Here is a 20,882-nt window from a genome sequence, read left to right on the forward strand (position 1 = left end):
GAACAGCATTGTGGTTCTCTGTGGTATCGTGACACGTTCGTTCTTTTTGGTATTGGTGCTGTGGGGGGATGCAGAGGGTGTCAGCCGGCACCGTGCAGCAGCCACAGCTGGGTGTGAGCGCACGGTGGGGCAGCCCCAGCCTCCTCTCCTGGTACTCAACCTGCCAGCAGCAACCTGCACCTGACTGAACACACCAAGCAGATCCACAACGCACTCAGCTGCCTGCTCTCCTCCCCTGCTGCCACCTCTGCATCCCAGAGACTGCTGCTGCTGCTGCAAAAGCTGCTGCAGGGGCTGCTCTGCTACCCCTGGGCTCACAGCTGCTGCAGGGCAGACGGTGCCTCGTGCCCCGTGGCAGGTGGTACCCAAAATGCCAGCCCAGCACATGCGGGACTCAGGGCCGGGGTCCCCGATGCTTCCTACGCATCCAAACCCCTCGTTCTGCTAAAACCCTGGAGGTAGGCTGGCCGCCTGCCCAGGGAGCTTGTGTCTGGGCAGGGCAGCCTCCCAGGTTTTCCCTGCGAAGTCCTGGGTCCCGTTTGCGGGGCTGGCAGAAGTCATGCTCAGAGGATGCACACCCACAGGCTGGGGGCGCGGGGGGAATCCCTGAGAGCAGCACAGACCCCAGCACCAAAGGCACCCAGGAGGGCAGCGGCTGCCAGGCTTCCAGCTGTGCTAGTCCCAGGAGCCCTGAGGAAGGGGTGGGTGCACGTCCCCTAATGCCAGGGACCTTCCTCCTGCCACAGAGAGCCGGGGCAGTCCCAAAGCAGCAGGAGGGACGAGGACTCAGAGGCCACAAGTCGCAGAGCTTCCCTCGGGGCAAGGTTTTAGGCTCACAGCCCCTGTGCAGGCAACGCTGCTGCCTGCCTGCACCTCCCGTGGCTGCTGGGGAGGAGAGCAGGAAGGGGCCGTGAACCGAGTGAAGCGGCTAATGGGGGGCACTGCCGGCAGGGAGAGGGCTGAGCAGGGACATCCCACGTGGGTCACAGCTGAGGACCTGCCGGGGGCACTGGCAGCGTTCCCCTGTGCAAAGGTGACGGGCGGCTCCATCCCTGCCGGCCCCAGTGGGGTTTGGGAAGGAGCCCATCCAGAGCAGGGAACGTGGTGGATGAGAGGCAAAGGGGGACACACAAAGAGCCGGGCTTCAAGTCCCAAATACCCACTGTCCTCAAACAGAGTCCCAGCCCAGCCTGGAGCAGAGCTCTGCTGTCTCCATCTCCTCCTCCGAGGCTGACACCCAGGGAGGGCTGGGCCAGACTCACAGCTCTGCCAGGTGCCGTCCTCTTCTCGTCCTGCCCGAGCTGGCTTGGGCTAAGGCACGCTGAGCACTACACAGCTGTCTCCTGGTCCTCCCGCTGGATCATCTGGTAGTGCTGTCGGTTCTCGAGGTAGGCAGCCAGGTCAGGGTCATTGGCTTTCTCTGCCCTGTGCTTGGGGGTGTCTCCCTGCGGGGGGGAGGCAACACGTCAGCACAAGGAGCACGGCCTAAAGGCAGTCTTGTGAGCCCTCCTGGCACCCTGAGATTCCCCCGTTAAAAAGGGGGCTCTGGATGGGCCCTGCAGCCCCACAGCCAAGCCCTGAGGCAGGCAGCACCCACTGCCCGTGTGCCTGCTACGGGGCAAAAGCGAGCTCCCGAGGAGCCCAGCTGAGCCGCGGGGCTGGAAGCCATCCCAAAAAGGGCCACGCACCCTACGTGTGGGACAGGACCAGGACCAGGACCAGTCCCACCTCCACCAGCCCCGCAGAGGAGACAAAGGCTGCTCCCCGTGACCTGCTCTTCCCCGGCACTGCGCAGGCAGGCAGGAGAGGGTGAGGAATGAGGGGTATGTCTGGGGAATGCCCGGGAATACCAACCCCCCTTCCCTCTCGCAGCCTCACCAGCGCTCCCACTCCCGGAGGAGGCTCACATTTCACCAGCTTATTGCAGCCATCTGGACTGTGTCCACTAATGAACTCCCGCACTCCATAAAAAGCAAATCTGTTAACAGCTCGCCGCTACGTCTCCTCTCCCCCTCCCTCCCCCTGCTCCTCGCTCCTTCTCGTTAAGCGCCCGGGCTCTGCGGTGCTGAACAAACCCTCTGCTGAGAAAGGCCACAGAAACCTGGCACGCTGCCGCTGCCATTGAAAAGCGGCCCCCGGAGGGAAGCACGGCTTGCCCAGCTCGTCCCGCGGCGCACAGCAGGGCACGGGGGGCTGCAGGGGGCGCGGGGGCCCTCAGGACAACCTGCAGCTCCGTTGCTTCAGCACGAACAAAGGCCGGGCACAAGGAGCCTCTGCCCTGCGTGGGTACAGAAAGCTCGAGCCCACCCCGCCGTAAGGACAGAGCCACCACGGGGACAGCTCTGTTCTGGCTGCCAAGTGTGCAAGAGCCTATTTTGCACACACACACACACACACGGGCATGCCACAAGGTCCTGTGCAAGCAGGCGCTCGGGCAGGGGGCTGGGGGCTGTTCTGTGCTTCACTGCTCGGGGGGCCTCCTCTCTGCATCGGCTGAATCCGAGCAGTCATTTAGCAAAGGGGGGAAAAAAAAAAAAACAACAGGAGGAGGAATTGAGTTTCTCCCTCGTCCCCCTGCAGAAGCCTTGATCCGGCACTGCCTGCCCAGATCCACAGCCTGAAACTGGAGCTCGCAGGGCCCCTCTGCAGGGCCGGGCTGATGCATGCTACCTGATAAGGGCCAGCCTCCCTCTCCGCTGCAGGGGACGGATCAGGCTGTCTCCCAGCTGCGCTGCAGGTCTGACAAAGGGTCCTGCAGCGGGCTTTCTGCCGCGGCTAGCTCCTGCCTGTGCAGGCAGGCTGTAACCCGGGGGGCTACGCAAGGTCAGCGCCACGGAGCAGATGGGTCCCCAGGCAGCTACAAAGCCAGGCATGTGCTCACGCAGGCACACGCAAGCCCCGCGCCCCGGGGCAGGCGTCATTCCTGAGCCGGGCTCCTTTCTGTGCTGGCAGGTCTGGGGCTGCTCATCAGGCAGATACCTCAGCCTGCGCCCCTGCCCGAAGCACCGAGAAGGGCCGTGCCTCCCCAGCTGCCCTCTCCCGCTGGCTCTCCCCTCAGCTGGGCAGCACCTTCTCATCCTGTGGCTACCGGCCGAGCCCCCAGCGGGCCAGCCCCCCAGGAGGACTGATCGGTAGCCAGAGATTGTCTGTACAGCATCCCCCCGGCAGCTGGCAAAGGGGCTGCTCATTGTCTGAGGCAGCCCCCGAGCTCCACCAGCCCCAGTGAGCTTGCAGCCCCGGTCCGGCTCCTGGTTGCGGCCCCATGGGCTGCATTTTTTGGACGTGGCACCTCGTCTCCCCTGTCAGGTATGAGCACATCCCCTCCGCTGCCACGCCAGCCCCAGGAGCCTCACGTACCAAAACACCGCTTCAGCCCCCTTCCTGCAGCTCCTCTGCGGGGGCTGGCACGAGTCCCTGGCACCAAGACACATCTCAATTAATCTGGCATGTGAAGGAGAGGGCCCCGACCGCCTGCTGACACTCTCTGCTTCACCCGAGGAGCTCCGAGCGCTCCCAGCCCGGCTCCGCGGGGGGAGCCCTGCAGCTGGGAGGGAGCTCGCCAGAGAGACTGTCCTCGCTGTGACCCCAGAGGGTGGGAAGGGGGAGACAGGGATGAGACATTCCAGCGCCTTGCTCCTAATTTAATAAAACAACAGAGGGAGAAGCAAATGGGAGAAGGGGGGGGAGAAGAGGGATTTAACCCCTCTGCTGCTGGGAGCCCTGAATGGCTCCTCTCCTCCCAGCTCTGCCTTTCCCATGTGCAGGCTGCCTGCTGGCAAAGACTCCAGCCAAAACGCTGCTGATCTCCTCCTCGGACAGCCCTGTGAGGCCCTGCTCCTGCCACGGTGCCCCCAGCAAGCCCCTTCCCAGCCCTCTGCCATCACCTGCAGGTCCGTTTTCATCAGCGATGCCCCAGCCTCCACGATGTAGTGGCAGATCGTGCGCTGGCGTAACGCTGCAGCCTGGTGCAAGCTGGTCTCACCGCTGAGGGGAAAAAGGGGGAGATGTGAGACCTTCCCCATCAACGTGACAAGACAGGACAAGCACTGCGTGTGAGGGATGTCCCTCGGGCTGCAGAAGGAGCTCATGGCGGGCTGCATGCTTGTCCGGGCAGCCCTGGCAGAGGAGGGGATGCTGCTTGGGGATGGTTTGAGCAGGCTGGAAGCCTTGTCTGGGGATTACAGCGAGGACAGCGGGGCATGAGAAGGGCCTGGGTGACTCTAGTCATCGTGCAGGGGGTCCGGCCAACAAGGTAAAACGGGTCAGGAAACGACTTACTTCTCCTCCTCTGTGGCATCGAGGATTTCTGAAGGGGCTGTGGAGAGAAAGAGTGCAGGGCAAGTGAGACCCAGCTGTGGGGCAGAGCTGGGCCTACCCTGCTCCCCAGGCACACGCTGCCTCTGTCTGTAGGGGCTGCTATCTGCACCGCCTGCGAGGGGCTGGGCTCCCAAACACTCGGGCCAGCAACTGCATCTGACCCCAGCTGAGAGCAGGGAAGAAGAGTTGCTTGTGGTCTCATTACAGAGAAATATCTAAATAAAAATAAATCAGCCTGCATTTCAGCAGGAGCTGCCAAAAACAACAGGTCAGCTCCCCCGAAAGCAGAAGCGGGACACTGGGAAATTTTTCCCAGGGACATGCTGGGCCCAGCAAGGATGTGGTAACAGCCTGGGGGCACCCCAATACTTGCAGACAGAGGCTAAAGAAAGCCCGTGCCACAGTGGGAGGGTGTGATGAATCTGGAGGGACAGGATCCTGTGCCCAGGAGCACTCTGGCCACAGCAAGGCAGCCCCAGCTCACCGTTCTCGATGATGTATTTGACGATGTCCTTGCTCCCTGATTTGACAGCGTGGTGCAGGACGGTCCGGCCCGAGGAGTCTCGCACCATCAGGTCTTTTCCAGCCCGGTGCAGCTCTTGGAACTACGGGATTGCCAGAGAGCTCCAGGTGAGTTTCCATGCTCATCCATAACCCTCAAGCCCTGGCACTGCGTCCCTGGGGTACCCAGCAGGTTGTGTGGGTATTCGGTGCCGGGCAGGGAGCTTTGTCCAGCTCAGCCACGCTGCAAAGTCCCTTCCCTCCACGTTCCCCAGCTGAGGATCAGGGCTCCTTGCCAGCAGCCCGCCTGCTTTTCACCCCCTTGGGTGCTGCCTGGAGGAAGGGCCTCAACAGGAGCTGCTGCAGGTCGGCAGTGATGTTCGGAGCCAGCCCTGGCTGTGTCGTGGCACACAGCCAAAGCACCCACCTTGCTGAAGTCGCCGCTCTTGGCAGCTTCTATCAGAAGGTCATCTGCAAAGAAGAGAGACGGGTTGGGATCAGACAAGCAAAGCTGCAATGCTATTTATCTGACTGGGGAGCCAAGAGCTGGACACCAGAGGCTCCAAGCAGGCAGCTGAGGTCCTCCAGCTAACCCCTTGTTCTCAGGGTGAGCAGCAACCACACGGATTTTATACAGCTCCATCACCTTCTGCTATGGGGGGGACAAGCCAGGTGAGGGAGAGGGGCACCCATGCATCTGGGGGTGCAGCCAGAGCTCAGCCCCAGGGAGACGTGTGGTACAGGAGCAGGGGCTGTGCCCGTGGGCAGGGTGCCTGGTGATGGAAGCAGGGAGCAGATCTGGGTGTCGGCCAGCGGCCAAGACGCCTCTCACCAGTGACTCACTCACACTTCCAGGCACTGGGCTCTGCTCAAGCTCCAGGAAACTCTTTCCATTTGCTCAGCTTAGCGAGGCCCCTGACCTTGTGCTCCCACCTCCCGAGCTCCCGCAGCGGCCTGGCAGAGACATCCCCTGGCCCAGGCAGCGGCGCACGGCTCCGCAGGTGGGGGATTAACCCCCCTGCCATGCTGCTTCCTGCCCTCCCCTGCAGCTCAGCCTGGCCTGGGCAGCTCCACAAATCATCCTCAGGTCTCTCCTGCCCGCCTCTGGGGTCACCCGCCCCCGCCTAGCACACGAGCTGCAGGGCTCCTGGCTGCACATCAGAGGAAGGACAGGCCAAAAAGTGATGGCAGGAACCCAAAATAGCTCGACACGTGAGGAGGCACGGCAGCTTGAGAGCCCTGCTCGAGCCCTGCTCGGCGCCTGCAGCGAGGACAGAAGAACTCACCTTTCTGCGGGAGGCAGAGCTCGGCCTCAGCACTGGAAGGGAAGAAGAAGAGGCATAACTAACCCTGGCAGCACAGCAGCCAGAAGAGCACATGGTGGGTGGAGGGATGGCTGTGGAGATGCCAACCTGTGGCACTCCTCCAGCAGGCAGGAGCAGCAGGCCAAAGGATTAGCTGTCCTTTGCCCACGCCATCTGCTTCTATCCCGAGCTGGATTCTCTCCCATCCCCACTCCCACCTCCACCCCCAGCTCCAGACCCATGCCCGTGGACAGGGAGGGTGCTGGAGCTCAGCCCCGTGGCTGAGTTGCCTGGTGGTGCTCCACTGCCCTCAGCCGAGCCAGCAGGGAGCAGGAATGGCAGGGCAGCATCCCAGCCCTGGGTCTAACTGAGCAGGGAATTCTTGCTCACTTCCTGAGAGCAGCCTCTGCAACCCAGCCCAGGGATCAAAGCTATGAAGCCATCCATGACTCCCACATTGCTGCCCATCCTTCCCGAGGCCCAGCACCCTATTTCCCCCCACTCCAGACTCACATGGGGGCAGGAGAGCAGGGTGGAGAGGAGGAAGAGGAGGGGAATGCAAAATGGTGCCCAGTAGGTGCAGCGGATGAGTCCACGAGGTCAGGCATGGCAGGAGAGGTGCCCACAGTCTGGGTGATCACCAGCTCCGGGTCCAGCACATAGAGCTCATCCTGAGAGATCTCCGTCACGTAGTTGAGGTGCTCCTGGAACGCACAAGTCAGCCCCTTTAGAAGCAAGACCTACGTCTATGCAGCTCCATCTCCCATCTGCTCACGCCCCGTGCCTCGTGTCCCACCCACACACTCGGCAGTGATGATGGCTCAGAGTCCTGGGTGCTCCGCCTGGGAAGCCTCTGCCCCCCTTCAAGGTTCTCAGACCCTCACAGGACTCCTGTCCTGGCCCAAAGCACGCCCCTGATGATGCCTGGACACTAATCCCCATTTGGCTGGGTTAAAACAACCTCTCCCCTGCCAGCTGCCTGCACAGTGCACAGGTGATGCCAAGACAAACTCGTGCACCAGTGAGACACAGCCTCTGTGGGGTGGCTCCCACCCTGCTACCTGCTCTGGGCTGAGGCATTAAACATCCCCCCTCCATTTCCAACCCCCTAGCCTCAAGCAGTCTGGGCTGCTTTCGGTGGTCTCCATCCCCTGGGCTTCCCCCACCTCAGTTTAAGGTTGTTTTTCCCCACGCTCACCTGCGCACGGTCTATCCTGTAGAACCGATCCGCCGTGGTTGCTGCAAGACAGGGACAGGGACAGATGGGGTGACTCTGGGTGGGGAACGAGTGGGGTGGCTGCTCCCCACCACGGGGTGTTGGTGAACTGTTCAGCCACTCCGTGACCTGCACTGAGGGTGCAGCAAAGCCAACAGCACCCCCCAGCCAGGAGCAGCCCCCTACCCTTTGGGACCCGCTGTTCTCTCCACCTGAGAGGCAGCCCGACAGATCTCCATGCCCCACGCAATGTGCCTTTGCTCAGTGTCCTCTCCTCAATGATTCCTGGCAACATCAGGAGGCAGAGGGAAGGCACAACCATACCTAGCTGGCACCACGGCCTTTCTGGGGATTTTGAGGTGTTTCAGCATTGCAGCTGCAATGCTGAGAGAAGAGACAAGGCTCAAGGCTGTGCTCATATCAGAATCTGCTTGGACAAGGTGAGGAAACACTCTGATTAACATGACACATCTTGTTGCACAGCACAGGGAAATTGTGGCACTGAGGGCTGGAAGAACACCAGGCTGCTGGTGGCTGCCCAGGTGAGGTTGCTCTGGTGAGACCCTTGGGGACCTGGGGAATTCTCTCTGCAGAAGGAGTGGGGACAGGCCGGAGCAGATTAGAGGAGTGAAAGAACCCCGTTTATCCTGTCCTGGCTGGAGATTTACAGCCATGAAGCTGCTGTAATTCAGCTGCTTTAATGAGCCTGCGCTGTCTTGAATGAGGCCCTGGCCTCTTTCCTGACACATTTTCCTGAGCTCAGAACCTGCTGCTGGGAGACTGGCTGGAGGAGGGAAAGCAGTCCTGGTAGCGACACCTGGGAGCAGCCATCCCTGCAGGGCCGAAGGCACCAAGGCAGAAGCTACATCCTTTCTGCCTAGCAGGAGGCTTCCCAAGCCCATGCTGTAACTCGTGGCTGTGCGTGGTGTCCCCTTCCACAATAAAGAGGCCCAACACATGTGCCTGAGAGCTGGAATCTCAGAGGAAACACAGCAGTATCTCTGTGAGCTGTCAGCTCTAGGGATGGGGTTGGCTTTTGCTCTTGGCTTTCCTCCTGGCCCCCAGCAGCCTTCCTGCACGCAGGGGCTAAGCTCCTGTGCGCTGCCCTCTGACAACACAGGAGGAGAGCAGCTCTGCTCTGCCCTACGCCCTGCTACTGGGAGCTAGAAACTCCTCTTGCGAGTCAGGGAGATGAAATATCTCTCGTAGTCACTTCTCTCGGCCAGCTTCCAGGTACACAGGGAGAGCTCTGGCCTCCAGGTCAGCAAAGACAAAGAGGAATGAGAAAGCTCTTCCCAGGATGGGAGGGAGAAGCAGCTGAAGACAAGCAGGGAGACTCGTCCCCATACCTCCAGGATAAAAAAGGTGATGTCTTGCTCCCAGCGTGCTGGAGCATGGGGGCCCCCTGCCTGCACGACACAGGAGAGCAGCCCCTCCAGTCCTGTAAAGACCAGGCATGCACTGCAGAGCCACCTTCAGCTCTGGGGACTGGAGACCAGCAGATGCTCCTCGCCTCGCAGGCACATTGCTTCACTTGTGGCAAGCAGCCAGAGGCACAGCCTGGGGCCAAAAACTACTGAACCTGGCTACAAAGACCCCAGCATCCTTGAGTCCCAGATCCCACATGGCTCTCTTTGGCTTGCCACTAAAGGCCTCTCCCATCACCCCCCTGATTCATGCACAGTGCTCCCAGGGGAAGAGGATACTCACAGTCCAGGAAACACCACTTTGGTGACAGCTTCTGGGATGACAGTGTCTTCGGTTTGGCTCCATCTCCTTCCTGCATAAAAAAAGAGGAGTTATGTCTCTTGGCCTCCCTGTTCTCTCCCCAGTGTGTCCCTCCTGCCCTGGGAGGTCCCTGCAGACTGGAGGGATGCAGGGACCTGGACAGAAAGGGGAACTTTGAACACAGTCACAGCACACAGTGATGAGAAACAGCATGGGACAAACCAGAGCTGACACACGCCATCTCACTGGAGAAATGCCACAAGATGAGCCCACAAGACCAGCATGGTGTACATGAAAGATGGGCCTGGGGGACAGAGCGAAACCATACACACCTGAAAGAGCAGGCGCTGCAAAGCAGAGGGCTGTGGAGGGAAATCCTGCAGAAAGGCAAGGTGTGCTGTTACAGTGCCTGTCTGGGCAGCCCCCAGTCCCTTCTTTGGTCCCCCAGGGGTTGGCTCTGTCACCACACTGCAGATGTGGCAAGAAGCTTTACATCCTGCCAGGCCAAGGTCCCTGCCTTGCTCCGGGGCCAGAGCACAGGATTTGGTCAAGGAGAGAGAAGGGGTAAAACACAGAGTGGCTCGGGTTGGAAGGTTGTCCTGTAGATCTTCTGGGAGAAAAATGGATTGTGCAGTACAACACCAGAAGCCCCGCTGTGGGCTCAGAAGGCACTGCTCACCAGGAGCAAGGTTTATGCGGCCTGTGTGCAGGTTGGGGGCATGCACTAGCACAGCGGCAGGAGCATTAAGGTTAGTACTTGCAGCTGAAAAGATTTGGAAGGGGGAGCAACCCTAATCCAGGTACCCAGGGAGAGGCAGAGTTGTGCAAGGAGACAGAGCCTGCAGAAGGCTGAAGGAACACACAGTATAACAAGTACATGGAGAGAGGAAAGGTCTCCCCGCAAACAGCCGGGAGGTGACAGGTCCCTGTAGGATGTGTACTGGCCTCTTCCACTGGCCCGGAATTTTTCTGGGCCACTGACACTCTGTCCGGGAGAACAAGGTCAGAAGAGCAATGCTGAGAAATAAGTCGCTAGAGAGCAGGGAGAAATATGCCAACCAGCTTGGGATCTTGCCTCCATCACATGATAAAAGCAAACTGTGAGCATGTGTGCTGGTGTGTGCAGATCAAAGAGGCCTAGAAATCCCTTCTCCCAGCCCCTCCATTCTCAGCATCCATCTGCAACCACTTCCCATGCAGAGCCTCACCTCCTGCAGCCTCTCGATTTGGGTCCGGCACAACTCCAGGTCACTGTCTCCTGGAACCACGATGATCCCCAGCGGCACGGCTGCACAACAGGACACAAACGCAACTCAGGGAGCAGATTGTGCCTGATCCCCAGCACCTCACACAGCTCAGCTGTGGGCACTGCTGGACTTGGGGAGTGCAGTTCCCACCCCTGGGTACTCAGCTGGTCACTCACAGGCTTCCTTGAGCTTCTCCTTGTCGTAGTGCAGTGCCTCATAGTCGCGCATGCTGATTCGGCTCACCCGGATTCGCAGCCGCTCAGGTACTGGCTGCTGGCTGCACGCAGTCAGGAAGGAAAAGAGAAGGGTCAGTAAGCGACAGCTCACTTTCTTCTTATCCACCCCACTCCTCCGATACAAGCAAGAGCACAGGCTGGGGTGGGAGCTTGCCACCAGCAGCTTCTCCAGCATCAGGGTCTGGCTACACATCTGCAGCCTGATCCCTTCCCAGCCCCTCCTTGAGAGGATCGAAATGCTCGTGGGAGTGACAGATGAGTCCTTCCCCATCCCCATCCACCCCTTCTGCTTTGGAGAGGAGGTGACAGGCCGATCTGAGGAACCTACTCGTTGAGCAGAGGCATGGAGTTGCGCCGCTTGGTCTTCTGCACCATGTTGGCTTGGTTGCGCAGCGAGATGTGGATGCAGGAAGCTGCCAGCTTGCAGGGCTCCCCGTCCACCTGCATGGGGATGGCCTTGGACGTGGTGAGAACCACCTGCCGGCACTGGCACAGCCGCTCCCCATGGCCACCCACCTGCAGAGCAGCCTGGGAAAGAATTCCAGAGTGAGAGCAGAGCACGGACTGAGAGGTGGATGGGGAGAACACCCACTGACGGCCAGACTTTGCAAGTGAGCTGAGTTCTCAGGGTTTCAGATGATTCACAGGGATCAGTGCATGACAGCACCTTGCCTAAATCTCAGATACTGTCACTTGCCAGCACCACAACTCCACAGGAGGAGAGCTGAGGAGCAGTGGGGCTCCCTGACTCCTGGGCGATGGGACCGGTCACTCATAGAATCACAGAATGGCTCAGGTTGGAAGGGACCCTAAAGATCATCTAACTCCAGCTCCCCTGCCACTCCCCTGGCTGCTAGCTACCACCGGCGACAGCACCAACTCACCAGGGAGGTCATGGTGAAGCCGATGACTTCAATGCAGCCGTCATCGTGGCGCTGTGGTTCGAAGTCGTGGTGCTCGCCGGGGTTGCCCCAGGGCATAGTGCCTGCACAGTACCTGTGAGGGTACAGTGAGCATGAACAGGCACCCTCAGACTCACAGATCTGTTGGAAGGCAGTGAGGAGTCCAGCACGCAAGGAGCTGCTCACCTGGGGATGTTCAGGAAGACCAAGCACTGGGGCTTCAGGTCCTGGATCTTGGGGGTCAGGTCTGTCCCATCGCACTGGAGACAACACAGGGGCATTCAGGCTGCTGGAACGAGGGGTTCTGTCCCACCCTACCCACTTGGGATGAAACGGCCTCCCCCTCTGCTCCTCATGGCCACTGAGCTCCCAGCCAGAGGAGGGGAGCTCAGAGGTACTCAGTGTGCTTAGAGGGGACGCTCCTCACCCCCAGTACAGTTTTTGCCCCCCTCCCTGGCCCAGAGCACTGATGCACACTCACAACCAACTTGACGTGCTTCGCTAAGTCTTTGGAGCTCCCTGTGAGGAAGTCGGAGAAAGCCGTCTGCCAAGGCAAGAGACAAAGTTAGTGCCCAGACGGTCACTGAAATGGGCAGCCAGGAAGCCTGCCATCCACCCTCAGACTTCGGCTGCTGAGAGGAGCAAAGACCCTCCCTGTCTGCTGGCAGAAATCCTCTTCTCTCCCCCTCTCAAAACAACCTGATCTGTTCCTCTTGACATTTTACCTACCAAAAACCTTGGGGCACCTCACTTTCCCCTGTTAGCCCAGTCCTGGCTTTAGGGAATAACAAGCAAGGGGGGTTTCCTCTACCAAGACGCTCGAGTCACAAGAGACAAATTCAGTCTCAAGCATAAAACAGAGATCGTGTGACCCCGTTTAGAGATACCAGGAGAGACTGTATGGCCTCTGTTGCATAGATCCTAAGGTACCCTTTGTGTTTAACTGTGCAGCGAGGACGGGGGACAACTAGGAGAGATGTGAGATGGTGCAGAGCAGCATTTGGCCTTCAGTACTGCTCAAATACCAGTCACCATCACCTGGGTAGGGAGGTACATTGAGGGCCTAGGGATGGACAAATAAACAAGATCCTGAGACAAAGACTCTAGGAGGCATTATTAGCCAGGGAGCTGTAACTGGCCCAAGGTTTAAAAAAAAGGAAAAAAAAAAAAGACCAAAGTAGTGTGGGGACTGCATAGAGAGGCTTCCCGCTCCCCTGCAGGAGGGCCAGCCTGCCTTCCCACAGCTCTGGGGAGGTCCTGCCTGGCTGACTGTCCACGAGCCTGAGAATAAGAACAATAGTGGCAGGAGATCAAAGGAGCAACTGTACCACAGGCCAGAGAGTCAGCTGTACCACCAGAAGCATTTGCAGCCAAGCAGAGCTGCAACTCCCAGGGCTTCAGCCCTTCTCTAGCACCTCTCCAGCTTCAGGGGCAGGGCTCAGTTTGGGTGTATACTGGCCCCAGTAGCTCAGAATTGTGGCTTCAGACTGTGAACAAGAGTTGGGGCCATGCCTGAGCTCCAGCCAAATCTACGAGGGCATGCCCAGATACCCTCATGCACTCACCCCAGCATAGAACATTTTATTCCGAAACCGGCTGTTGAACTTCTCTGGATTGGCCTCTAGGGAAAGAAGAACAAAGTCCAGGTCATTGGCCCGCACGTGGAAATACTTCCCTTGCCTGCTCTGTCCAAACACGGCTCTCCAGCCAGCCTCAGCCAGGACAGTCCCCAGCTCTCTTCCCTTGCAGGCACCCCTCTTCCCTCTCGACAGCTCCACTCAGCCCCCTGATTTCACCTCTGTCCCTCTATCAATCCTCTCATCTGCCTTCCTGAGGAGCCACCTCTGTGGCACCCCCTCACCACAGACCTCGCCCCAGCCCTGCCGCACCCTGCTGCCACCTACCTCGGGATTCGTGAAACTCCAGTGTCACCCGTGCATCAAAGCCAAGGCTAAAGTAGTTATTGAAGACATCCAAGGGGAGCTGAAATGGAATGGAAGAATAAGACTGGAAACCCTGCTGCTGGCAGGATGGGGCTGCCCGTGTGTGGCCATGGCAAAGACGAGGTGAGGCTATAGTAAAGCCATGCACTGTGTTCATGAGGTTGAGTGGGGACTCGCCTTCCCCCCAGGACATAAGAGGTGACCAGCATGAGGTGATGGACCACCCCTTTTCTGCTGCCCTCAGCTCAGTGGCCTCACAACATTGGCACAGGCCACAGGACAGGCAGAGCCCAGGAACAGGGACCATAGGGGACCATGCAGCATCCAGCCAGCCCCTGCTCAGCCGGGGTGCAGCAGATACTTCAGCGGAGCAGGGAACGAAGGCAGAGAGGAGCTGACCCACCTTGTCAGCGGCTGCCTCATCCTTTTCCTCAGGGTTTGCATCAGGGTTTGGCTCCACATGGAGGTTCCAGCGATCAAGCTGCACAATGTTTCCATCTTCCACATGTGACAAGATCTTGGACAGAGGCTCATCTGTGTAACCCTGGTAAAGAGCAGGATCTGGTGAGTCTGCTGTCTGTCTCCCAGAGATGTCCCAGAGACAGTGGACTGTGGGCAGACATCCCAGAGCAAAGGATGTGGAAAAGACAGATTCTACTGGAATGCACAACAATTAAAAGGGGCTTTCAATTTAAAAACAATACATCTTTCTCCTAAAAATCTCCTGAAAGTATGAAATAATGATTGCTTTTGTTAATGCCCTAATATATTATAATCTAATTCAGGGTAACTCAAATGTCAGAAGAACAGTTACTGTCCAAATGACACTTGGTTTGTTTTTATAGAACGTTGGTGCAAATCCCTGCCACACATCTAGAATCAGGGTCAAAGCACTCAGGCCCACCTCTGGCAGCAGTAAGCTCTTCTGCCCATCACTTACCCCACCCCAGTTCAGTGTCCTGGCCAAGTCGTTCCCCGTCCCCAAGGGCAGGATGGCCACAGGAGGAGGTGGGTTGAGGCGTAGCTGGTCCAGAATGGAGAGTATCCAGCCCACCTGCTCGAGCAAGAGAGCGCGGAGAAACAGTTGGTTATTTCAGGGACCAGCAAGTAGGTGAAGGTGACATGGAGCACTAGCTATGGCCACAGAAAGAGACAGGTGCCCTTAGCCACTGCTGAGGCTCTTCATGTTCCTTATTGCTCCAAACGGGTGCTGCAGCAGATACCAGAAACCCCAGTGGGGACACTGCTCCCCACAGTGACCACAAAAGCAGACACACCATGCAAATGGTGCACCCTGGAAAGGTGCCTGAGGGAACCCACAGCATCTGGTGCTACCAGTCGCACCACAGACAGAGTGCACACATTTTGCCCCGCTCTGGATTACAGCGAGGGGAGCTGCTGAAAGGGTACTGCAAGGTTATGGAGGGCACCAGGGGGCAGGGGGACTCACCGTGCCATCTCCCCCACATGCCAGGATCCGCAGGTTGTGGACCTTGCGGTACAGCTCCAGCCTGCAGGGAACAGGGAGGGACAAGAGGGGAGGGCAGACACTGAGACTGCAGCCAGGGAAAGGTGTCACTGCAGGGTCCCTGCCCTCACAGAGCCCCGTGGCATTCACAAAGCTGTGCTCGTCTCCCTGTCACCTCAGCAGTGGGCAAGCCATGGTAATTTTGCCTTCAACGGCTCTTGTGGAGGAAGAGTGGGCTATTTATAGTCACTGTACATATGGATAAACTGAAACACAGCAAACAAACCGGACTCATGTGGCATTGATGCAACATAAATTAGATTGGGGAATGTCACCTCTCAGCTCATCTCTTAGCCACTAGCCTTAAGGTTGGACCATCTGTCCTGCAGAAAACACTGGAAAGTCAGGACTGGCCAGAACATGTCCTAGAGAAGCCTCTCAGATCCTGAACTTGTTTGAATGTCTCTGCACAAGGGAGCTACGGAGCATCAGGCCTCTGCCAGCTGCAGAATGAGCTCTGGGGAAGGGAAGGGTGCTGCCCCCATCAGTACTCACGCCTCCTTGGGTCCACCCTGGCTGAGGTCAAACACTTGCCGTGGGTTGAGATACCACATGAAGGACTGGATGATCTTGGCTCCCTACGGGGATAAGAAAGGCTTCAGGAAACAGGCAGTTCCCAGTGGACAGAGGAAAGAAGGCATCTGATTTTGGGGACAGGCCAAGACAATGGTGTTCGGGGGGACTCAGGCAAAGCCTGGGTTAGGAGGGAAGCACCAGGCAGCAAACTGACACCATGGAGGTTGCTGACCTCTTCTGCAGCTGGGACATTATCAAAGCTATGCAGAGTTCTCAGCAGCCAAATGGCAATGGCCTCAGAGAGCTGCATTGTCAGGGAGGTGTAGGAAAAGGCCATACCTGATTCCCACCACTCTTGGGGTTCACAAACACCAGCAGGGGTTTCATGAGAGGAGCTGGCATGGGCTTGATGACAAAGGGTTTCCACCTCCCTTCCTGCAAGAGATGCCATATGTTCATCAACAAACCTGGTGAGATGTGAACTCCCACCTCCATCTGAGTGCTAACACCACACAGATTAGGAGCTGGGGGAAGAAAACATCCCAGCCACCCCATAAGCCTTACAGCTGGGATTTACCCTGCCAGCAGGCATAACTCACCTCCCCGGCCTTTCTCATCTCTGTGCCATCCTCTGAGATCTTCAGCCACCCCCCGAGGCTCCTCCTTGCCCCAGCACCCTCCCTCCACCTCACTCTCCTTAACCTCAGCACAGACCCTGCAAAGCGCCCTTGCTTCCCAATCCTGCTCCTTGCTGCCCAGACCCTCTGCCCTTCCAACACAAGGTCCCGTTCCCTTATCTCTTACCTCAGCACCCTTTTTGCTGGATTTCCGCTTGAATGATGTCCTCTTCTTCTTCTTACTGGATTTCATTGGGTTCTGGAGATAAAACCCAAACTGTGTGAGGAGCTGCTGGGCAAGCAGGAGTCAGGCACTAACCCAGGAGCTGATATGCCTTACCTGGGGCCGTCGGACCCGCAAAATCCAAGTGGGAGGAACAACGACAGCAGCATGAGCCCCCAGTGAGCAGGGCTCTTCAATGTGTTGCAGCATGAAACAAGACACTTTGCTGTGATACTGGAGAAGCAGAGAGACAGAGAGAAAACTCAGCTGCTCCATTTGCTGGGGACAGCCACTTTCTCCTCCCAGCCCCCCCATGCCATTGCTGTAGGAAATGACATAGGAGTTCTGTAATGGGAAGGCTTCCCTTGGGAGGCACTGAGGAGAGAGTTTACCAAAAGAGCTTCCAGCCACCCCACTGAGAGGAGCTGTAAGGGCAGGCTGCAGAGAATAAGCTAGGGGAGTCCCAAGAGAACACAGGGGTCATTAGATACAGAGCAGAGTAGTAAGACATTCACTGGGGGCTTTGCTCACCGCTTGCTTGCACCAGGAACAGCTGATGGCTACAATCTCTTTACTGTGGAAGGCAAACTTTTGCTGGAAACCCTGCAGAGGGAAGGTTAAGAGGCTTAGGGAATTCTTTGACAGCTTCCTACCATCCAGCAGGACTTTCCCACCACTTGGAAAGACATAAACAAAGAGAATGTGCCTGCAGCTGGAGCCCTCTGGATCCTTGTCAGATAGCCCCAACCACCACTACAGCACCAGTGACCCTGTTACCCAAATAAAATATGTCAGGAATAAAATATGTCCCTCTAGGACTCATTGGGCCCAGGGGGAGAACAACTCTAAATGGGACCTAGGTAGTATTTCACTATGCAAAACAGGGCATGAGCCTTGGTTTTGCCCTAGGCTGCTCCTGCCTAGCAGGAATAGTGGGATGTTATGCAGGAATTCTGCCTCCCAGCCCTGCTGTTGTTCCTAGTCTGACCTTAGCTTTCCTTCAGGCTGAGAAAAAAACAAGATGCCCTCTCACCTTGCCACACTGCCGGCATTTCCCTTCCTGCCGTCTCCGGTGCACCCAGTGATGCCGGACAACTATAGGCTAAAGAGAAAAGAAAAAAAGTAAAAAAAAAAAAAAATAGTTAAAGGATAAGTATGTGCAAGAATGGAGAAACGGGCATGAGGAATGGATACAGGCCAGCCAGGACCTCTGCTATTGCAGCAAGCCCACTGTTCACATGCACCAGCAATAAACCTCTAGTCAAAGCCAAAGAACTGAGGCCAACTTAAGATGCTCAGAGAAGAGGGAATTAAACAAAACAAAAACAAACAAGCAAACAAAACCACACACAAACAAACAAAAAAAATACAGGAAGGAAGCAAGGGAAACGGAAGACAGGATCACAGAAAGCAAACGAAAGAGTGGGTAAGCAGTAGTGTGGAATGCTACTTTGGCAATAAATCACATCTCTGTCTCAATATCTCTGACTAGATGACCACAGGATAAGGTGAAAAAAGTGACAGTGGAAGGTATGAAAAACCCCTGTGAGACAGTTTGTGTGTACAGCAAGATGATCAGAGTGCCTGCAGCCAAGCAGCTGCCTGCCTAGCTCCTAACAGCCATGTTCTTTGAGGAAAGAAGCAGCACCCACTACATCACGATGTGGAATAAAGGGGTCCAACAGCACCACTGCGGAGTTCTTCCATTGCTACATGGAGTACCTGTGTCATGCACGGCAAGACTGAGTAAGAAAGCAAGAAGTGAGCCCACACTGCCCCCTTCCAAACTGTGGAGACTCAGGAAACCACTGCCTGCTCTATTTGCTTGGGGACCAGCACAGGAGGGGCAAAAACCCTCTCAGGAAACACTGCTTGCAGGTTCCCCCCCCCGTGCAGGTACAGGAGCTGTAGCACATGCAAACCAGCAGACGCTCTGCCTTTTGCTGCTTGCAATCTCCTCTCTCCACACAACCAGTCTGTGCTGGTGCCTGGCAAAGAGAGATTCCTTTATTGCACCTCCTCTTCGAAGCCAGGAGGCAGCACAATGCCAGTGCTTTGATGGACAACATGCTGCCAGCATGGGCTGGGAGCACGCGGGCAGCATCTGATCCCTTTGTCACCAAACTGGAAAGGTGACAAGGCAGACATGGGCACAGTCCAAGGCACATCTCTCACCTCCCGTACGTTCCGGGATCCTGACTCCCTGAAGGAAGGTTTGCAGCGGAAATTTATCTGTGGATTGAACACACATGGGAGGAATCAGTAAAACCATCACCTGAAGGAAACCTACCGGAATTTATTTTACTAGAGCAGAGCCTCTGGAGATGTTCACTGCTTGTGTATGAAACTCCCAACTTATCTCTCTCACTGAACAAAATGGGGCCAGGGGTCCCAATCACATCATTAGCGCTCCTTTTGGTATTGTCTCCTCACAGAAACCCTCTTCACCACAATGCATAGCAGTTCCCAACCCTCTTGAATTGCCTTATCCCAGAGACAGGGCAAAGGCTGTTAGAGCTTTGCAAGCCACAGAGAGGGGCTTAACAGGCTTTACTCACTTTCTCCAGCTGTTCTATGCAGGGCGTATGCACTACGATCTTGCAGGCTGCACACTTACGCCTGGAGAGAGGTTTTTGCTGGAGGATGAGAAAAGAGGAGGAAAAACATGCTCGTGAGCAGCAGGGTTCAGAGGCCAGCAAGCTCAATCTCCCCTCACACTGCCTTCATATTTTTCAGAGCACAGAACGAGTCCTGCAGGAGTTACATACAACCTAGTAAGCAAGTGAAGGGACTTAAACATGTACGTAGAGCTGATGCTCTTGGTTCTGCAACACAGCAGGGAGGTGCCCACAATATGTTTGGGCTCCAGTCCTGCTATACAGGGTCAGGAGACAGCAGGCTTGGGTCTCCAGAGCTCATTTTTCCCCACTATTGAATGGTCTTTCCAGAGCAGATGGGTTCAGATTCCTCCTCTAAGCATGTGGGATCCCAACAACCTTTCCCTGGAACATCATCTCACTTCTGGCTGGTTTGCAACCGCAAACCGAACATCGGCACTGGCAGAAACCGGGGATGCGGCACTCCAGCACACAGATGTAGGAGGAACACATGGTCTCTTCCTCTTGCTAGCTCTCCAGGCCCCCCACGCTTCTTCTCCCAGCACCAGGCAGTGGCAGAGCCTTCGTGGTCTCTCCGCCGGGTGGCAGCACAGCCTGCATCTGCGGACCTTGCGAGGGCCGCGGGTGACCCCAGGTGACTTACCAGCAGTTTTGCCATGCAGTTCTGTTCCCCAACGTAGCAGAAATCCCCAGAGACGTTGGTCTCAAACCAGATGTGCTCCCCGTAGACTGCAGTCTCCTGAAAGGCACGAGACAACGGATTTCTGAGAGCACCCCCAAAGCGGCATCCGATCCCTAAAGTGCTTTGTGCTAGGGACAAGATAACTGGAAGGAGGTGTGGGGGGAGGGAGAAGAAGCTAAATCCAGGGCGACAAGGTGCACTGCACAACCAGGGCTAACATCCGCACAAAGGAAACCTCACAAAGCTGCTGCCACCACCCACCCACTAGCAATCAGAGCTCCTCAGGAAACCGACTCTCCCCCCTTTCGGATCCCACAGCAAGGACCTACTGCCCAGTTGCAAAGTGTCCTGCACAGAAGCACCGCTTCCACCACCCTGAGAGGAGCCATCTGGGCAAATTCACCACAAATGAACAGTTTCTGCTTTATGACCCAAAGGTGCAGCTTAAAACCTGCCTGGCTCTGCCTGTGAAGGAGCAGAGGTTCCTGTCCTCAGCCCCAGCCACCAGCAGCCCTCCACAGCAGGAACAGAAAAGCTGAAGCGCCGTATCTGTGCCACCCTCTCAGGGCACAGCCTGTGGCTGCACGGCCTCTCCTCGCAGTGTCGAGGGGTGCTGCCAGCAGCACAGATGCTGGCACCAGCTGGTGGCAACGGCGGGGGCCATAAATGTGTCAAAGCCGAAGCCACCTGGGAAGCCTCAGCATGGGAAGAGCCCACTGCTTCCTGGCCACGAGCCCACTGCATGCAGTGCCCGGTGCAACACAACACAACTCGCAAGATGCAACCCAACTTACGCTCCAGTCCACGGTGCTGCGGATCTGCCTCTCCGACTCGCTCCTCAGGGCTAGCGTGGGGTTTGGCTGGGCTACCATGTGCTGGAGGCTGGACTTGGCAATAGCTTTCCTGGAAGACACGGGAGGGCCGCCTATTAGCTCAGGGGAGAAGGAACACACACCGAAGCCCTCAGGGATGTTAAATCCCTTGCAACACACCCCGGACTGCTCCACCAAGATGCGGCGGAGCCTGAAGCAGCCTTCCCGGGGGCGCAGAGCACCCTCTCACCCCTCCCAACCTCCCTTCCCTCTGCATCACCTCCTGCGCCCCGCCATACATACAGCAGCCGGGGGCTCCAGCCGTCGGGGCAGCAGGCGGGCTCCGGTCCCAAGCACTCGGGGAAGGCGGCCCCGGCTGCCCCCGCGCACTGCTGGGCCAGCCGCCACGCGCGGCCGGGGGACAGCAGCCCGGGCCGCAGGGCGTCACTGGAGCGGCGGCGCTGGCTCAGGCGGCGGTAGCGGCCCGGCAGG

At 57.4% G+C, this 20,882-nt stretch overlaps 1 protein-coding gene across 1 annotated transcript in view; it reads right to left on the reverse strand.

Annotated features, from left to right (window-relative positions):
- Nucleotides 1-345: 345 nt before the first annotated feature.
- DGKZ (diacylglycerol kinase zeta) overlaps nt 346-20,882 on the reverse strand; it is a 39,512-nt gene continuing 18,975 nt past the window's right edge. The window contains exons 2-31 of the mRNA XM_032189502.1: nt 20,373-20,481; nt 19,540-19,635; nt 18,837-18,914; nt 18,454-18,510; nt 17,312-17,380; nt 16,810-16,881; nt 16,396-16,512; nt 16,243-16,314; nt 15,778-15,873; nt 15,418-15,500; nt 14,845-14,905; nt 14,335-14,448; nt 13,798-13,938; nt 13,356-13,434; nt 13,017-13,072; nt 11,933-11,995; nt 11,638-11,711; nt 11,434-11,545; nt 10,878-11,077; nt 10,490-10,590; nt 10,275-10,354; nt 9,049-9,118; nt 7,321-7,361; nt 6,636-6,826; nt 6,105-6,136; nt 5,246-5,289; nt 4,802-4,922; nt 4,279-4,315; nt 3,885-3,984; nt 346-1,445 (exon numbers count right to left, since the gene is read on the reverse strand). Of these exons, the coding sequence (XP_032045393.1) occupies nt 1,329-1,445; nt 3,885-3,984; nt 4,279-4,315; nt 4,802-4,922; nt 5,246-5,289; nt 6,105-6,136; nt 6,636-6,826; nt 7,321-7,361; nt 9,049-9,118; nt 10,275-10,354; nt 10,490-10,590; nt 10,878-11,077; nt 11,434-11,545; nt 11,638-11,711; nt 11,933-11,995; nt 13,017-13,072; nt 13,356-13,434; nt 13,798-13,938; nt 14,335-14,448; nt 14,845-14,905; nt 15,418-15,500; nt 15,778-15,873; nt 16,243-16,314; nt 16,396-16,512; nt 16,810-16,881; nt 17,312-17,380; nt 18,454-18,510; nt 18,837-18,914; nt 19,540-19,635; nt 20,373-20,481 (2,683 nt within the window). The 3' untranslated portion in view covers nt 346-1,328. The remainder of the gene's footprint in view (nt 1,446-3,884; nt 3,985-4,278; nt 4,316-4,801; nt 4,923-5,245; nt 5,290-6,104; nt 6,137-6,635; nt 6,827-7,320; nt 7,362-9,048; nt 9,119-10,274; nt 10,355-10,489; nt 10,591-10,877; nt 11,078-11,433; nt 11,546-11,637; nt 11,712-11,932; nt 11,996-13,016; nt 13,073-13,355; nt 13,435-13,797; nt 13,939-14,334; nt 14,449-14,844; nt 14,906-15,417; nt 15,501-15,777; nt 15,874-16,242; nt 16,315-16,395; nt 16,513-16,809; nt 16,882-17,311; nt 17,381-18,453; nt 18,511-18,836; nt 18,915-19,539; nt 19,636-20,372; nt 20,482-20,882) is intronic.

This window comes from Aythya fuligula, chromosome 5 (genome assembly GCF_009819795.1).
Source record: "Aythya fuligula isolate bAytFul2 chromosome 5, bAytFul2.pri, whole genome shotgun sequence".
Lineage (NCBI taxonomy): Eukaryota > Metazoa > Chordata > Aves > Anseriformes > Anatidae > Aythya > Aythya fuligula.